This window comes from Oryctolagus cuniculus, chromosome 7, assembly GCF_964237555.1.
Source record: "Oryctolagus cuniculus chromosome 7, mOryCun1.1, whole genome shotgun sequence".
Taxonomy (NCBI): Eukaryota; Metazoa; Chordata; class Mammalia; order Lagomorpha; family Leporidae; genus Oryctolagus; species Oryctolagus cuniculus.
In genome coordinates this window covers 78,599,737-78,618,663 of record NC_091438.1, presented here as the reverse complement: position 1 = coordinate 78,618,663, position 18,927 = coordinate 78,599,737, and the positions used below count along the sequence as shown (strand labels likewise).

Genomic DNA, 18,927 nt, shown 5'->3' with positions numbered 1-18,927 from the left:
GCTCACTAGGCTAATCCTCCGCCTAGCGGCGCCGGCACACCGGGTTCTAGTCCCGGTCGGGGCACCGAATTCTGTCCCGGTTGCCCCTCTTCCAGGCCAGCTCTCTGCTGTGGCCTGGGAGTGCAGTGGAGGGTGGCCCAGGTGCTTGGGCCCTGCACCCCATGGGAGACCAGGACAGGCACCTGGCTCCTGCCATCGGATCAGCGCGGTGCGCCGGCCACAGCGCGCCGGCCGCGGCGGCCATTGGAGGGTGAACCAGCGGCAAAGGAAGACCTTTCTCTCTGTCTCTCTCTCTCACTGTCCTCTCTGCCTGTCAAAAATAATAATAATAATAATAATAAACTGGGAAGTTGTTTGTTCTTTGATTTACTGCATCCTTTAGTAGCAAATCTTTTAATACCATTGCCCCTGCATACAGAGTGAGTTGGGGAAATATGAGTGAAGAGGGTACAGTAATTACCTGAGAGAGGGTGATTGTAGCCCATGGCTCCCCGAAGGGAACGTCCAAGGCTGAAACATTGAGAGAGAGAAGGATGCTCCAAACACAGGGCCCTTGGAAGGTGGTCCCCTCTATAACCTGAGAGGTCTGTCTTGCTTGGAAAAACGAAGAAAACTGCCAAAAAAAAAAAAAAAAGAAACAATAAAAACACTAAGTCATATTTCTCATACAAAAGGAAAAAATTCTGGCCAGTATATGACACGAAGTGTACTTTTTATTAAAGTTGTTATTGGTGCATTAAATCAGAAAAGCAGGAGACCTTAACAGTCTAATTTTCTATTACAGGATGTTTTTGAAATGCATTTTGCAAGGATCCCAGATGACCCCATTGAACATGTGCCTGTGTGTTACATGAAAACAGATACTGCAAAACCCCCTGGTAGAGGAAGCAGTAGTGAAGCTTCTTCTGAAGATAACTCTTCAGATGATTCTGAAGATGAACGTGTGCAGCGGCTTGCAAAACTTCAGGAGCAGGTAGCTGATTGTGTTGATGCAGGTTTCGGTGTCTTTCTATGAGCTGCTGCTCTATTACAAAACTTTGCATTTAAAGTTTTGATCACTTACCAAGTGTGGCTTTATATACTTATTAGCTCATTTATAACATTTAATAGTTTTTTCCTGCTCAAACTTCTGTATATTATAAAAGTTTTATTATTTTAAGAAAAAATTCTGGGGCTGGTGTTTTGACACAGTAAATTAAGCCACCATCCATATCAGAGAGGGGATTTGAGTCCCTGCTATTCTGCTTCCCATCCAGCTCACTGGTAAATGTGCCTGTGAAGGCAGCAGAAGATGCCCCAAGTACTTGGGCTCCTGCCACACCTGTGGGTGACCAGGATGGATTCCTAGCTTCTGGTTTCAGCTTGGCCCAGATCTGGCTGCTGTTGTGACCATTCGAGTAGTGAACCAACAGGCTGTCACTCTGCCTTTAAATAAATAAATATTTTAAATAAATAGATAAATCTATTTTATATTCTTGATCACAATGAGTGGTTGGTTCTCACTGAAATGATTTATGATATAATTTGAGGTGTTTTATTTAACATTTGCTATTTTTCATGATGAAATATTCAACTACTCTGAGCCCAAGCCTCATTAATTAAAAACTATCTGGAAATGTTAATTATTCTTGATCTGTTTTTGGAAGAATATTTGAGTTTATTGTTTGAGCAAATGATGGTGTGTGCAGTTTTATGCGTACCTTTCAAAACAATAAATTTTTGAAACGCAATAAAAACATGAAGGAAATGTAATATGAAATGAAGTTTGCAAAGAATCTTTTTTTAGAGTGCCTTTATTTTTAGTCATGGATGTTAATAAAGATGTTTCCCTTTATCAGCTGAAAGCCGTTCATCAACAGCTACAGGTTCTATCTCAAGTACCTTTCCGTAAGCCAAAGAAAAAGAATGAGAAGCCTCAAAGGGAAAACAAAAAAGAGAAAGTAAATAACAGAGATGAAAATCCGAGGAAAAAGTTTAAGCAAATGAAACCAAAGGAAACGTCAAAGAGCAAGTAAGTATCTTTTATGATGGTGGAGAAAAAAATCATGACATTACTCAAAGCCAATTTGACTAAATTTAATTTTTGTCACAGTCAACCAAAGAAGAGGAACCAACAGGTCTCTGTTGTGAAATCTGAGGATGAAGGTAACTCCAAACCTATGAACTATGACGAGAAAAGACAATTAAGTTTGGATATAAATAAACTCCCTGGAGATAAGCTTGGCCGAGTAGTTCACATAATACAATCAAGAGAGCCTTCTCTGAGCGATTCCAATCCTGATGAGATAGAGATAGATTTTGAAACACTGAAAGCATCAACATTAAGAGAACTGGAAAAATATGTTGCGGCATGTCTGAGAAAAAGACCACTAAAATCTAATGGTATGTATTTCTGTGTACTAAATAACACTGATGTTTGTGTTAATTTTTGCCAGTGTTCACGTTGTTTCCTCTTAAATCACACAGCCAAAAAAACAATGAAATCCAAAGAAGAACTCCATTTACAGAAAAGACAGGAATTGGAAAGACGATTACTGGATGTCAACAATCAGTTAAACTCTAGAAAACGACAAATAAAACGTAGGTGTCTGTTTTTCAGTTGTTCTTGTGACTGTTTAATTCTGTTGACATTTTAATGTATTTCTTGTTTTGTAAAAACAAAATTTTAAAAACGTTACTTATTTGAGAAAAGGGAGAAAATGGGGAGAGGGTGAAGATGCCATGACTTGAGTGAGGAGTGCTGCCGTGCAGGGTCTGCACTGGCAGGAAGCAGGAATCAGGGGCAAGAACTGGGAACTGAACCCCCAGGCGTTCTCGTGTGGGATGTGAGGATAGCTTGGCTGCTACACTCAACATCTACTCCTATTCCCACATTTTGTAGCTGAGAAAGCACAACCAACAAAAGTAGTGGGAAGTGTTTCCCGACTGAGTGAGAGCAGCAGCAGCTCCTCGGGCTCTGAGAGCAGCAGCAGCAGCAGCAGCAGCAGCAGCAGCAGCAGCGAGTCGAGTTCTTCCGACAGCAGCGATTCCGAACCAGGTTAGCCGTCCTCTTAAGTGCGCCTCTGCCGGAGGGTCACCTTTTGCGTGTAATATGGAGTCTCATATTTTGAAAAGCTGTGTTTGCCCAGAACCTATGGTTTGGATGCCACGTTTATTATTTAATTGCATGTAGACAATCTTACTATTTTCCTTAAAAAAGATACTATGTAAAACAATACATATATTACTTGTAGGTTTGTAATGTTGAAAAAAATTTACTTGAGGCAGTATAGTTTCTTAATAAGTAATCCCAGATTTGAAAAAAACAGATATCAGATAACGAAATACCAGTCTTCTTTTTATTAAAAAAAGATTTTGAGAGCACCTTTCTTCTTATTCTCCATGGTGTTGCATAGTGCTTCCCACTCTGATACAGAATTCTGAATTGAATAATCATTTGAATTTAGAAAGCAAACATCCCAGGAGCTGTAAGGGAGATTTTCTTTTTCCACTTTCCTGGTTTTTTCACTGTTTATATTAATAACTTAAATCTATAAAAAATATACTTTAAATTCAAATCCTCAGTTACACTAAAGAACCATATTCTCTTGTAGAGTAGTAGGAGGCGCAGGTCATTCAGGCTTTCTTTGAACCTTTTTTTTAATTAAGTTACATAGATGACCATCAGTGCTCAAGGACACTGACCTGGGCATGTTCCATCATTACTGACCAAAAGGCAAATTCCGAATATAGGGCACTTTTATGCTTAAAATCTGCTTTATTTTAGATGTTTTTATGCAAGATGTTTCTTTGTATAAAATTCAGTTCTCTTTAAAAAAAACCCACACAAAATATTGTGAAGTTAGGAATTACCATTTGAAAGGCCAGCCCTAGTTTTTCAGTTAGTAGTAAGGATCTTCTGGCTTGCAGTATTATCTTCTGTTTCACTCTTGGTTCTGTTATGTGGTGCTGATTGCTACATTTTGTTCTGACATTTTAAAATAAGTAGGAAACATTTTTGTAAGAATGAACAAATATTTACTTTTGTTGGAATTTGTCATACTGGGATATTTTACAATGAATTTAGGGCCCTACTTAATATTTCCTTTGACTTCCAAGCGTAAAGTAATACTGGAAAAATCTAAGATGCATTTAGCATTTTAAATTGTAATTAGCGTTTGTAACTTCATCTAATAAAGCATTTGTGGCCTAATGAGTTAGAGCACTTTGTCTTTAATTTGTAGCAATAAAATGTTAATTTGAATTATCTATAATATGACTGTTGATCAATAGATGCCTTGAATACTATAAACAGAATTTTTCAATTAAGTACTTTAATATGAATTTTTAGCTTCTGATAGAGTATTCCAATATGTTAACTGGAGGAAAGAATGATTTCTCATCAACTATGTGTTTTGAAAATGTGGGAATATGTATACTGTGTATATATACATGCATATACATATATGTATACATATATACATACATATATACATATGTATACATACATATGTATACTTTCTTGCAGAGAAATACAGTCTTGAATTCTAATCTTAAAGCAGCACTGTGTTGAATTTTTATAAATGACATTCCTGTAGAATGTCATCTTTTTCTAATTAAGCAGCTATTTTAGAAAATAATTATTAAAATAAAATAAATTTTTAAATATCAACCTTTGTTATGGATAATGTGCATACAGTTTGTGACACTAAGGTTCATTTGTCTTTGAACCTGACAGTGTGAATTGTTATAGGTATTTTAATTATTTTATGAACATTCAAACTATATACTTCATTAGAAAAACACTTTATGAATGTTATAAATAGCAAATGCAAAATCTAATGGATAAAACACCTTTGCTTCAGTTGTACCCATTAAAATATTTTAAGGCTCTGAATTTCTATTGTGTAAGCTAAGAACATTTTTTGTTTCCTTGGGAACAACATCAATAAAAATTCCAAATAATGGGACTAAATTTTGAAAAATATGCAAGTCAGGCCATATCAGTAACAATAACTATTATAAAAATAAGGCATCTATTTTTTAAATTATGAACACAACATTCTCAATGAATGGGTTGCAGATTCTTTGTCAAAACTTCAGGGTTGGGAGAATTAGGACTATTAGCTGAGAAAATATAATTTGTGAAAATTATGTACATAAACAAAAGCTTTATCTTCTGTGACTATAGATAAAAATATAGATAAGATCTTTTAGTTTTAAAATCATGATTCATCAAGAACTGAAGAGTTCGACTTAAACAGAATAGTTCTAGTTCATAGGCTTTTGGTTCATTTATTATAAATAGGACCTATAGTCTTAATTCTTCAATATTTTAGTTAAAAAATTTTCCTGAAAACTTCTGTCACAAATTCCATTCTGACAGGAGAATGGTGATCTTTAGCAATTTTTTCTTAATTTGTTAATAACTGTCTTCCTGGATTTTTATAGCAAATTGACCATATGCAATTTTTTCTATCCAAATTGAAGTCTTAGAATTTCTATTGTTAGGGCAGATCTCCACACTACCTTTCCTATATTCCAATATTATTATTAATATTATATTATTATTAATATTATTGAATTGTTCATCTTACGGTTATGTTTTATGAATTGTCCTCTTTGCTAAAATATTCTGTGTAGGTATGGCACATGTTTTAAGAAAAACATTTGTGTTGGACGTAGTGTTGGGGTTATTTATTCTACGTGAATTAAGTAGCTGTCTTCCATCACTCTCAAACTTCAGTTTATGCACTTTCGAAGTTTCATTTAGTTCTCATTTCAAGAAAGATATTAAATAATTTTTCATATACATAGTTGCAATGAAATTCCAATTCTTAAAAAATAGAGGTGACAAATCAGTGTGCTAGAAGCAGTACTTCACTGCAAATTCGAATCATTTGATTTTATTCTTTAAATTGTATTTTTTTTAAGATTTTATTTGAGAGGTAGAGTTATAAACAGTGAGAGAGAGAGAGAGAGAAAGAGAGAGAGAGAGGCCTTCCTTCAACTGGTTCACTCCCAAATGGTCTCAATGGCCAGAGCTGTGCCGATCTGAAGCCAGGATCCAGGAGTTTCTTCCGGATCTCCCATGCGGGTGCAGGGGCCCAAGGACTTGGGCCATCTTCCATTGCTTTCCCAGGCCATAGCAGAGAGTTGGATTGGAAGAGGAGCAGCCGGAACTAGAACTGGTACCCATATGGGATGCCAGTGCCACAGGCAGAGGATTAACCAGCTGTGCCACAGCACCGGCCCCTAAATTGTATTCTTAACATACATGAGAACATGCAAATTGTTTTGTGCAGATAAGCACATTTATTAAACACTGACCTAAGTATAAACTCTGTTAAAGATTTTTCATAACTACCAAAATAACATAAATATCAAATCAAGGATGTAGATGAAGCTTGGAAATAAAATTAATTGCAATGTGCATATCCTGTGTTGGCATGCACACACTGTCTTAGTGTGCATATATAAACTATTGAGACTTTTCTAATGCTCAATAAGCTTAAGCAATATAATAGGGAAGGAATATGACTGCTAGTTTCAATCTGGCAACCAAACAACAATACTGAGAAAAAGCAATCAAATGGAGCACCTCATCAGTACTAGGACTTTTGATTTAAACTTTACAGGAAATAACTCCAAGAAATATCTAAATGTTAAGTATAGATATATGATTAGTGTGAAGTAGAATATTTTTAAAGCTTGTTTAGTTTCAATTATACAATTAAACACAAAGAGGCTCAATAATTACAACATAAATCCTCTGTTTCCCTTTACCTGGTTAAGACTTGAAGTGAATTTGTTACCTAATCCTTAGACTCATTGCTTTTATTGGCTTTAGTGTAATGTTCAGAGAATGAAATTTATGTACTCTTTACCTAACATTCATTTCCTTTTTAAACCTTTCTTAATCATGGTTAGGAAAAATTTAATCAAAGTAGGAAGAATTTGTACAAACTGTATCTTTTTTTTTTTTTTGACAGGCAGAGTGGACAGTGAGAGAGAGAGACAGAGAGAAAGGTCTTCCTTTTTGCCGTTGGTTCACCCTCCAATGGCCGCAGCGGCCGGCACGCTGTGGCTGGCACACCGCGCTGATCCGAAGGCAGGAGCCAGGTGCTTTTCCTGGTCTCCCATGCGGGTACAGGGCCCAAGCACTTGGGCCATCCTCCATTGCACCCCCGGGCCATAGCAGAGGGCTGGCCTGGAAGAGGGGCAACCGGGACAGAATCCGGCGCCCTGACCGGGACTAGAACCCGGTGTGCCGGCGCCGCTAGGTGGAGGATTAGTCCATTGAGCCACGGCGCTGGCCACAAACTGTATCTTCTAATGGAGTGAAAAGGATATAAGGTTTTTTTTTTTTTTTTCATATAAGTTTTGAAGACTGAAAAACTTGGTACAAGACAGGATTTTGTTTTAACTTGCCAGGGAGAATTGTTTTGTAAAAGGCTGGAGGTATGCAATGAAAGTCTTGAATTAGTCTTTACCATGTAAGCTAGAAAGTTTCAGAGAAATGATTCGAGTTCATCGCTTAAATCTTTTTAACTTCTGTAAATTTTTTAGCAATTAGTATTTTAGTTCAGCATTGTAAAAGGGTAAGATTTAAGGACCCACGCTTAATAAAATAATGATAAATTCTGTCCCATATTTGTAAATTTCTGTTCAAACTGGGGCTTCCTGAATAAACAAACTGTTGAATGGTGCTTCTCAATCTTGACAACATCACTTGTATCATATGATGTGTATGATATGCATTTGTTTAGTAGTTTACAAGTATTGTTCAGTTTGATCTGCCTAAGGTAGGTATTCATGTTGCTGCAAATCTCTAAAGAAAATCGTTGTCATTGTTCTCAATTTAAAGCTACACACATCTGTTCATGAATCCCTAGCCTTTGAAACCAAAATGTTAGCATATGTGTCCCCTATTATGCTGAAGATCATGTTTTAATAAAGAGACACTGCCAGGTCTGGTCAACATTAATTAGTTTACTATGCTCTTAGAAATTCAGACATGTATAAGTAGAATGAGAAGCTAATGCTGGCCATCACCCTTCATCCATAATCTCTAAGATTTCTATGACACTACATATACCAGATGGCTTTGGCTTTGTTTTTAGTTACAATTCTCTGATGCCTTTTGTTAGTGTCTTCAGATTTTGAGGTGCTAATTTTTATAATAATTTTGAACTTTAATTTTCTGTGTCTCAAGAACTAAGGTGATAACCTTGAATATTTTTAGCAGACACTAATGTGGTATGTTTTTATTATATTTAACAGTTAATATTGTAGCTTAGGTGCATGTTTGAATAATTAAGACAGATGTATAGAAGTGCATATATTATTAATGAAGTCTTTGTTTTTGTTCAAAGCTGAAACTATAACTTCTCCTTTAAATGCGAAAGCTCCCTGGATCCATATCCTATCTTTTCAGTCTGTCTCCTCCTCATCCCCTTCCACCTAACCCCCAACACTTAAATGATACTTAGCTGAGAGACACTAAGATGGCTCACGTCATTGTAAAGCCCTGAATTCTGTAAGTGAAAGCACTTCACTGAGTGGTCTTTAGCAATTTTAACAGTGTCCAGCATCAAATATTTTAGGAGAGTGGAAACTGATGGCATTTCAGGAGGCAGAAGGTAATTATTAAAATTAGAATGTTTAAGTTTGAGTGGTATGTGGCGTTTACCAGCCTTGGTGCCCTGAAGCCTAAAACAAAGAACACTCGAGGGGTTTCTGAACCTGGGTTGGCCAGGCGGTCACGGCGGTAATTTCCCCTGCCCTGCGGAGCTTTCTCCGACTGAGGCTGTCACTGCCCGGGATAGCTCCAGAATCAGCTGTAGGGGAAGGAAAGAGGACTCTTTCAGTACCCTGACCCAGAGAGACCTGTTCAACTGCTTCTACTGCCCAGTGTCACCGTACAGGTGTTTCCAAAGTTAAAGGCAGTACTCTAACACCCAGCTGTTGCTGGATAGCTGAGGCTGTTTGCAGCTTGAAGGAAGAGTGTACAAATTAGACGGGAACTTTATCCTAGTGCTCTACAAGCAGAGCTGACCTGAACTCAGAAATCAAATTGCTTCACTTTTAATAAAAGACTTTTCTCTCAGATGAACACCACACCAATTCGCTTATAGGAAATTAAAATAATTTTTAATTAAGCCTCTTATGTTTATGGCCACTTAGTAAAAATGATTTATGTATAATCCTTCCTGCTTGTTTAAAATCTTACCTCTGTTGTCGTTTGTTCCTTTTAAAACTATCACTTGTTTAAACTCTGCTGCAAAGTAATATACTGTTCTTTTGCGCCCATACATCATCCAAATTGAAACTTGTAAGTGGATGTTTATTCCATTATAGGAAAAGAAAATATCTTAAAAGCAGGTATCCCTTTAGAAATTGTGGCTAAAATCAAGTAGGGCAAAAACCTGCAATTTTAAGAATTTCTTGATGCAAAAGGTTGATACTAAAGGCATTCTCTTGAAATCACTTTATATCTGATGTGGAAATATTGTAAATTCTAGCTGACAAATATTAAAATTTTTATTTTTATATGGATTTACAGAAATGCTTCCTAAATTTACTGGAGTAAAACAGAATGATTCTGTTGTATCCAAAGAGAATGTAAAGGTAAGTTAGTTCTTTCTTTACCTTAGTTTCCTTAGTATGTTATGTTAGAACTCACTGATATAGTAGAAGCTTTGACAATTTTTATTTACATTAAAAATGCTGTGGACTGAATGTTCAAATACTTCTTCCTAAAGAACGTTGAGTACAGAAAGTGTTTGACATCATTTTTCTAATAAGATGTAACTGTTAGAAAAATCAAACAGATGAACACAATGAATTCTGAAAGCCTCAGCGTAGCATTGAGAATGTAAATATAGAGGGATAGCCTTGATGAGCTCCAGTGTGCACACAGTTGGTGTTCACTGTCTTGTGTGTATAGTAAAGTAACATTTCTGGGAAAAAAAAATAATTTAAGTTAGGGTTTCTACAGATAGAATTGCCAGCTGTCAATTTTGGCATTTCTGTGACTGGTTGATAGTTGACATGCTTTGAAAAGAATAGAAGTTTTTTGTTTTTTTTTTTTTACTTTTTGATTGTCTTTTTCATATAAACATTTTTTTATCCTTTATAAATATAGAAGTATAGTAAATGTCTACAACATCTAACTTGGTTAGGGAACTCTTAAGAGTGAACGACACTGATTTGAAAGAACTGTAAGTTGTGAAAGGGATATATTAATCACACAAGTAAGAGATCATATGATTAGTGCCATAGTAATCTATATTCTTAACTTTTTTAGAACACGAAGAAAGAATGTATACAGCCTGAAACAGGGACAAGCTTCATAGAAGAGGTAATGCTTAAAATGGGTTTCAAAGGGCAGGGGAAGAAATGGTTAATGGATTGACATACAGATTTAGGGATTTATTAAAAATCTCTCTCTCTCTAGAGAGAGGCAATAGCCTAAGAGGAGACCAACAAAACCACAGCAGGAGTTAGGACAGTTAGGGTCTTTGTAAAGGATTAGATAACTTGGGCAATAAAATGGAGAGGGTTTGGAACAACTCAGTGAAGTGTATAAATTTGGCAGACAGGACAGAGCTCTCAAAGAACTCTTTTCCAGAGTTAGCTGGCCTGTTCTGCCATAGGTATTACTAGAATCTAAAATTATTTTGGGGCTGGTGTTGTGATGCAGCAGGTTAAGCTTCAGCCTCTGATGCCAGCATCCAATACTGGAGTGCTGATTCCAGCCTTTACTGCTCTGCTTCTGATCCAGTTCCTTTCTAATGGGCCTGGGAAAGCAGTGGAGATGGTCCAAGGCTTGGGCCCCTGCCACCATGTGGGAGACCTGGATGGAGTTCCAGGCTCTTGGCTTTGGCCTGGCCCAGCCCCCACTGTTGAGGCCATTTGGGGAGTGAACCAGCAGGTAGAAGACCTTGCTCTCTTGCTTGCTTTCTGTCACTCTGCCTCTCAAATAAGCAGATAAATAAATATTTCTTAAAACTAATTTAAAATTACATCATTTTGAAGGAACATTCATAAAGAAGCATTCATATTAGATGGCATCTATAATCCCACTTTTATGACCAAAAAAATTTTTCAGTTTCACTCACTGAGGAGTAAAATGCTCGTTTATGATAAAGAGCGTACTCATTTATAGGTTCATGAAGGAATGCATGTACTTCAGAAAGTCTTACTGGAAACTCCAAATAGTATTAATGATCATGCCTAATTTATAGGATTATTTTGTGAATTCAAGAAGAAATATAAAGACTTCCCTTGTTACCTCACATGTTGTACAGCATAGTAAATGTTATAATTATATTGTACCTGTTACTTAATAGTTGCCTATTAAGAATTTTTTTCTTTTTCTTTTTTTAATTTATTTGACAGGTAGAGTTATAGACAGTGAGAGAGAGACAGAGAGAAAGGTCTTCCTTCCATTGGTTCACTTCCCAAATGGCCACTATGGCCAGCGCTGCCCCGATCCAAAGCCAGGAGCCAGGTGCTTCCTCCTGGTCTCCCAAGCAGGTGCAGGGGCCCAAGCACTTGGGCCATCCTCTACTGCCCTCCCGGGCCACAGCAGAGAGCTGGACTGGAAGAAGAGCAACTGGGACTAGAACCCAGGGCCCCAATTGGGACTAGAACCTGGGGTGCCGGCGCCACAGGCGGAGGATTAACCAAGTGAGCCACGGTGCTGGCCCCACCTATTAAGAATTTGTTGGTGGCCCCATGAGGCAATCTACATATGACTTTAACTCTCTCTCTTACAGTCTGTAATTCTTTAAGGACAAAGGAGTAAAGAAAGTGGATTGGTCTCTAGATTGGTAATAAAAGCTCAGTTTTTATTTTCATTATGTCACAGGAAAGCTTTTGAAAAGGAGTTACACTGTTTAATAACATAAATGCAGATCTAGTGTACTAGTAACTTAGATCATTGGCTTTGACTAGCTTTTCCTCATACAAGGTATGATAGGGATAACTATAGGTTTGTGTGCCTCGAATCATGTAGGATTCCAAAAGGTGGTATTAAATTATACTCCTGCTTCTTATGTTTTTCTTCTAGTTATACTCCTTAAGTGGTTGAACACTGAATGATTACTTTACTTTGTCTTAGCAGATACAATCTTCTGTGCAAGACACTACCTCTGCTGAAAGTACGCTCGTTCAACAGCCCACACATTCGCTTGGAATGCCACCAAATCACCACCAGTCTGCATTTAATTATCAAAAACTACCACATTTACAGACTGTGAAAAACATTTCACCTTTACAAGTGCTGACTCCCTCAGGTAGGAAATTAACAGGTAAACAACTGTGATTGAGAAACTGATATCCAAACCTATGTATGAAAATATTAACAACTGTTTTCTTTCTGGGAAGAAAGAATACAATCATAACTAGGAAAGTCCTTATTGGAAATCATCACTGAGGGGTAGGCATTTGTCCTAGCAGTCAAGATCAGCTAGGATGCCAGATCCCATATCAGTACCAGGGTTCACAGCTTGGCTCTGGCTCCGGTTCCTGACTCCAGCTTCATACTAATCCAGACCCTGGGAGGCAGCAACGATGGCTCCAGTCACTGGGGCCTTGCTACCCATGTGGGTGAACTGGGTTGAGTTTCCAGCTCTTAGCTACTGCCTGAGTGTTGTGAATAATTTTTTTTTTTTTGTCTCAAATAATTTTTAAGAAGAGTCACTGAAGTACACTTTTGTATGATCTGTCTTATACTCTTAAGACACTCAATACATTTGAAAGAAAGAACATTCTATATATAGTTCATGCCCAATTTATTTTCAAGTAAGCTATATAAGTTGATATGTAAGTTCTATAAAAACAGCTACTGCCAAGTTCTGAGCAGACTTGGGAAATATCGTTCTAACTTCCTTTTTTTTTTTTTTTTTTTTTTTTTTTTTGACAGGCAGAGTTAGACAGTGAGAGACAGAGAGAAAGGTCTTGCTTTCCGTTAGTTCATCCCCCAAATGGTCACTACAACCAGCGCACTGTGCCAGTCTGAAGCCAGGAGCCAGGTGCTTCCTCCCAGTCTCCCATGCGGGTGCAGGGCCCAAGGACTTGGGCCATCCTCCACTGCCTTCCCAGGCCACAGCTAGAGCTGGACTGGAAGAGGAGCAACCGGGACTAGAACCCAGGGCGTTGGCACCGCAGGTGGAGGATTAGCCAAGTGAGCCGCGGCTCTGGCCTATTGCTCCACTTCTGATCCAGCCCCCTGCTAATGGCCTTGGAAAAGCAGTGGAAATGGCCAAGCGATTGAGCCCCTGCCACCCATATGGGGAATCTGGATGGAGCTACTGGCTTCTGCTTTAAACATGACCTAGCCCTGGCTTATGTGGCCATCTAGGGTGTGAAACAGCTGATGGAAGATCTCTTCTGTCCCTCCCTCTCTCAAATAAATAAATCTTTTTTTAAAAAATAGTATTTTAGTATCCAAATCTTTAAAATAACAAATTGGTTTATTTAATTTAAAAGGCGGAATGACAGAGATCTTCCATCAACTCTCCCCTCCCCAGATGGTCCCAACAGCCAGGGCTGGTCCAGGCCAAAGTCAGGACCATGAAACCCCATCAAGATCTCCAATATGGTGGCCCTGGCCCAAGCACTTAGGCCATTTTCCACATCTTTATCATGTACATTAGCAGTGAGCTGGATCAGAAGCCAAGAGTCGGGACTCAGCTGGCATTCCAGTATGGCATGCTGGTGTCACAGGCATCAGCTTAAATCACTGTGTCACAATGCTAGCCAGGTACCTAAGTCCTGAATAAAGGTTACTTTATTGCATTACTTAACAAATTCGATTTATATGATCCCTGTAGTTAACATAAAATTGCATAAAAGGAAAACTTTGCAAGCTTTTCAGAACTAGAGTGGTCTATATTTGTCAACTGTAGATGGCGCTGTGCCCAAGGGTACTTGCACAGGTTTATAATCTAGAGTTTAATTTCAGTAGAAATAAATTTTTGCTGAAACCTTACCTTAAATCGCAGTGATTAATGGATTTTTATGCTAAGTTTTTTATTGGAAAAAATTGGACAAAATGTTCACTTATAAAAAAGAATTAAGAAATTGGATTTTTAAAAAAATTTATTTATTTATTTGAAAAGCAGAGTTACAGAGGCAGAGAGAAAGACAGATACAGAGGCAGAGGGAGACAGGTCTTCCATCTGCTGGTTCACTCCCCAAATGGCCACAACCATCAGAGCTGGGCAGATCTGAAGCCAAGAGCCCGAGACTTAGGCCATCCTCTACAGCTTTCCCAGGCCTTAGCAGAAAGCTGGATCAGAAGTGGTGCAGCCAGGACTCAAACTGGTGCCCATATGGGATGCTGGCACTTCATGTGGCAGCTTTACCTATTATGCCACATCGCCAGCCATGAAATTGGTTTTTTTAAATGATAGTTTTCCTCAACCCTCCTTCCCCATCATAGCCACACATAATAGATGCTTAATTTTCTTTTCATTGTAGTTGAAGTATTTTCAAAAATGATTACTAACTTTATCCTAATAAATTTCCTCTTTGTCATCTCATAAAAAGTTGTTGAATTGTTTTTGTATTTTCAAAACAAAAGCACTTATGCTGTCATCAGTATGAATTCACATGACTAATGACAATGTAAATCAAGGAGTTTGCCATATTTTAGAAGAATTAAACAACTGTTATATAAATAAAAACAATAAGCTGCAAAAGAAGCAAAAGTGAAATTTAAGGAGATGAGGAATGCAGAAATACCTGATCTCTTTGGCATAATTTACAGAATAAATATTTTTGAGCTGAAAATTAGAGAAAAAAATGATTTTCCTATATGTATAGCTAGAATTGAAAGGCATTCTAGATGGAGGAACATGAATATGAAGGCATTTAGGCAAATAATAGTTAAGTGAGATTAAAGCTTTGGTCAAATCAACAGGAATGTGGGCATCTACAGTTGGAAAGATACGACAGGTTCAGATCATGAAGAACCTTGCAATCTAGATGCTTTGGATTTTTTGGTTGGCAATGTCGACTGTGTAAAAATGCCTAGGCTTCTATAACACTGTTCTCTTGATGCTCCCCTTTCTCTGAATGTTCCTTGCAAGTCTCTTTTTCTGCCTACCTTTAGATGTTGCTGATACCTGGAGTTATAGCCTTAACTGTCAACCTCTTTTGTTGTTCTTCTCTCAAACTTCTCAACCACGTTCCTCAGTTCAGGCTTCCCCTCAGTCCTCCCAGCAGTGGGCTTGGGGCAGCTGTCCCACTGACCCAGCTGTGCCACTCACTGCCCATGTGCTGCACCTCACAGCAAGTCAAAGGCTGCAGGGCAGCAGGGGGTGATCTCGGTGTCTGTGGCCTCTAATCTCATTTTTACAGCTCAGACATATGCAGGTCCCAGATATGTTTATACAAGTCCCAGATAGACATTTTAAACCCGTTATGTTAAAAGTGAATTCCCCTTTTTCGATCCCAAGATTTTTTTAATTTCCCCTTTGTTTGTTGCTGATCACCCTGTTAACCACTTACCAGCTTAAAGTCAGCAAATTGGGGATCCTTTTGGAATTTGCTTCACTTGAGGATTTGGCATTTGATGCAGCATATGAGATGGAAAACTTCAGATTTAACAAGTTTGCCTAGTTTATTCTGTACCTCAGAGTCAAATTTTATACTTTTCTCTGGCCCCTGGCAAGCTATCATCACTAGGTATTATGTCTGCTGTCTTGGTTCTTCCATGTCCTGCTTTTTATTCTGTTTGGCCACCCAGGTAGTATTTTTCACTAGAAGCCCCGGACCAGCCTGCTTTTCCTACATGAGTTAGTGGTGGGGGACAGAATGTTAGGAATGGTGTGGCTATCGTGGCCAGTCTGGATTCATCTCTGGAGCGGAGGTTAGTCTACCAACTGCAGAGCTGTGATAGCATGGGGAAAGATGAAACAGATTTTAGTGGGTCAGCCACATTGTCAGCTATACTCTATGCTGACAAAAAACAACAGCAAAATTCAAGCTTCACATATAACAAGTCCCCAACAAAGAATACTCTGAAGTTTAGAATCACCAGAAAATTGGTTGCTTTGTTTTCATATTGTATGATGAGGAATGAAAAAGATCAAATTCTGGATGAGAGGAATTTTTTTTACTATACTGTTCTCAAAATTTCTGCATCTAGGTGGTCCTGAACAACTCTTGAATGGCCCAACTGCGATGCATCCATCTGGTGATATTGCTACAATGGTGGTAGAATCTGAATGTCAAGTTCCTGGAACGAAGGTAAAAGTAATCTTATTTTTTTCCTCACAAATCTTGAAGGAAGTTAAAATAGAATATGGAGAAGGGATAAAAAGTATTTTATGCCATGTCTTCAATAAGGTTTTGGATCTGCAAGCCTCCCTTTTGCCTATCTAATTAAACCTACCCACTACCTTAAGTCCTAATGCATGATTTAATTACACATTCTATCACATTGACATTTGTCTGCTACCAATTTTAAAACATTTCATTAAACTATCTTTGAGATCCTCTTTTAGGAGATATCCCAATGGAATCTTTTTGAAGATTTATTTATTTAAAAGACAGAGTTACAGAGAGAGGTAGAGACAGAGAGAGGTCTTCCATCTGCTGGTTCACTTCCCAGATGGCTACAATGGCAGGAGCTGGGCTAATCTGAAGCCAGGAGCAAGGAGCCAAGAGCTTCTTCCGGGTCTCTCATGTGGGTGCAGGGTCCCAAGGACTTGGGCCATCTTCCACTGCTTTCCCAGGCCATAGCAGAGAGCTGGATTGGAAGAGGAGCAGTCGGGACTAGAAACCAGCACCCATATGGGAGTCCGGCACTTCAGGCCAGGGCTTTCACCCGCTGTGCCACAGTGCCAGCCCCCCCGATGGAATCTTACAGGCAGTCTCCAAACCGTACACTGATATTCTTTCAACAAATATGCTAGATGTTTGGGATACATTGTGTACATCAGGTACTGTTGTAGGTGTTTCAGTCTAATTGTTAAACAATACAAAGGTTTTATGCATATATATATTATATATAAATTAATTTATATATGTAACCTACCATTTATTTATTTATATATACATAAAGTCTCTCATTTCTTTCTCTTCCATTTCCTTTCTTACAAATACATCAGACAATAAGTTTTAGTATAGAGTTTGAGATTACTTGGATGCATTTATGAAATATATCATTTCGCTGGGAGGAGCGTATTGCTTTGGTCATTATACTTTGTTAGCCTTTGTGCTTTACATAATGCTCTGCTAAAGACTATGTCTAGTGTGGGAGCTTTATTATTGATAGGTATGGATAAAGAACCATTTTAAATTTGTGTTTTATGACAACATTAATTTTTAAATTTTGTTTCTTGTTTTACTTGTCATCCACTCTCTCTAGCATGCCTAGAGTTTCTTAAATGTTTGGTTTACTGTAAACTACAATCTTTATGTTTCTAAATTAACAACACTGTAATTTTGAGTAGTCCAAAAATAATGTTTTAAAATATGATTTTCAAGGGGCAAAGAGACAACAGCAAAAGCCAATAGCAAAACATCAAGTATGTGTCATCTGTTGACAGTTGTGCTGCAGATAAGTGACATGTCTGCTGTCTTTAGTCTCAATGGGTAGCACATAGTAGGACCTATAATGTTGAGATGAAAGTTTAAGAAGAAATAGGATAGTGTAGTTTGTTCTCTTCAGAAGAAATGGACAAAGAAACTTTCCATTTGACATCATTTCCTACCCTTTTCCCCCATTGTCAGTACTGTGACCACTTATTGAAAATTTTGGTAGTAAAAGAAATATTTGAGAATTAGCATTTATAAATACATTGTGGCCCACATCGTGGACACATCTTGCCTCAGTAAGAGCTGGCATTGATATGAAGGATCTCAACAAACTCTCAACCTCTCATCTTATACTCAACACTCACAGCTTTGAAATTCTTCTCTTAACTTTTAACCCAGGAAAAGGTCTCCTCTTGTTAAGACTAACCCTTCCCTCTTAATTTTATTTCATTCAACAAATTTATTTTGGGTCTCTTCATTTTCTTATTGTTTTGTTTTCCTACTATCTGTTCACATCTTAAACTGAGTTTCTCAACCATGGCACTTTTGACCTTTTAAATTTTAGATCAAGTAGATATTTGTTGGAGTGAGTCTGTGCCTTGTAGGATGCTTAACAAGCATCGCAGCCTCTACCTACTAGATGCTGGTAGCACCCTTTCTCACAATAAAGGTGTTGGTGACAGTTGGTGACAACTGAAAATGTCTACTGATATTACCTAATGTCCCTCCGTCCTCAGCTGAGAACCAATGTCAACTTTAGCTAACACCTAAGTATCGCTCTATGCATGAAATGTGTGCTCTCATAGGAACCAGCAACTTCTGAAGTAGATGAATTCCTCTAAAGTTTTGATAAGGTGTATGATGAGGGTCTTCTACTTTTTGATTGAATGTTCACTAGGGTAATTACAGTTATGAACTCAAATATATAATTTTATACCTGACCTGTTATAAGTTTCATTATTTTTTAACAATTTCATAGTTTTCTATAGCAAAGGAGTTACCTAGGTTTTACTTGGAAAGATCTCCTTTTTCCTCCCAACCACAGAAACCAGGCCTTAGTGCCTTAATTTCACCTCCTTCAATATTCATAACTGGTCCAAGTCTGACTCACTTGAGACTCTGCTTGCTCTGATCCATTCCTCTTGAAGATTCTTGATGTGCTGCTCTGATTCATATTACTCATCTGTATGAAAGCATCAGTGATTTCCAACTTCTGTCTCCAGAATAAAGATTAAGCACCTTTACATTAGGATTCCAATCTAGCTTCTCAGTCTTAACTTAAGACAATTTTTAAAAAAAGATTTATTTATTTGAAAGTTAGAGTTACAGAGAAGGAGAGGCAGAGGTAGAGAGAGATCTTCTAAAAACTTTTGAAAAGAATGTTTAGGTATC

The 18,927-nt window shown here is 37.9% G+C and overlaps 1 protein-coding gene and 1 long non-coding RNA gene across 10 annotated transcripts in view; one reads left to right on the top strand and one right to left on the bottom strand.

Moving 5' to 3' along the window:
- The window catches only part of LOC138850605 (uncharacterized), a 120,245-nt gene that overhangs the window by 79,475 nt on the left and 21,843 nt on the right, over window positions 1-18,927 (bottom strand). For 5 of the 6 annotated variants that reach the window (XR_011390573.1, XR_011390574.1, XR_011390577.1 and 2 more), the window contains exon 2: window positions 461-613. This is a non-coding gene — a long non-coding RNA (uncharacterized lncRNA). Of the gene's footprint in view, window positions 1-460; window positions 614-8,724; window positions 9,485-18,927 lie in introns of those variants that run through there. The other variant, XR_011390578.1, reaches the window with a different exon arrangement.
- Window positions 1-18,927, top strand: part of BRDT (bromodomain testis associated) — a 44,248-nt gene that overhangs the window by 22,903 nt on the left and 2,418 nt on the right. For 3 of the 4 annotated variants that reach the window (XM_017346092.3, XM_017346094.3, XM_017346093.3), the window contains 9 exons: window positions 785-973; window positions 1,839-2,011; window positions 2,093-2,382; window positions 2,467-2,580; window positions 2,882-3,037; window positions 9,545-9,609; window positions 10,289-10,342; window positions 12,107-12,281; window positions 16,142-16,242. In XM_017346092.3, the coding sequence (XP_017201581.2) occupies window positions 785-973; window positions 1,839-2,011; window positions 2,093-2,382; window positions 2,467-2,580; window positions 2,882-3,037; window positions 9,545-9,609; window positions 10,289-10,342; window positions 12,107-12,281; window positions 16,142-16,242 (1,317 nt within the window). The remainder of the gene's footprint in view (window positions 1-784; window positions 974-1,838; window positions 2,012-2,092; window positions 2,383-2,466; window positions 2,581-2,881; window positions 3,038-9,544; window positions 9,610-10,288; window positions 10,343-12,106; window positions 12,282-16,141; window positions 16,243-18,927) is intronic. The other variant, XM_002715866.5, reaches the window with a different exon arrangement.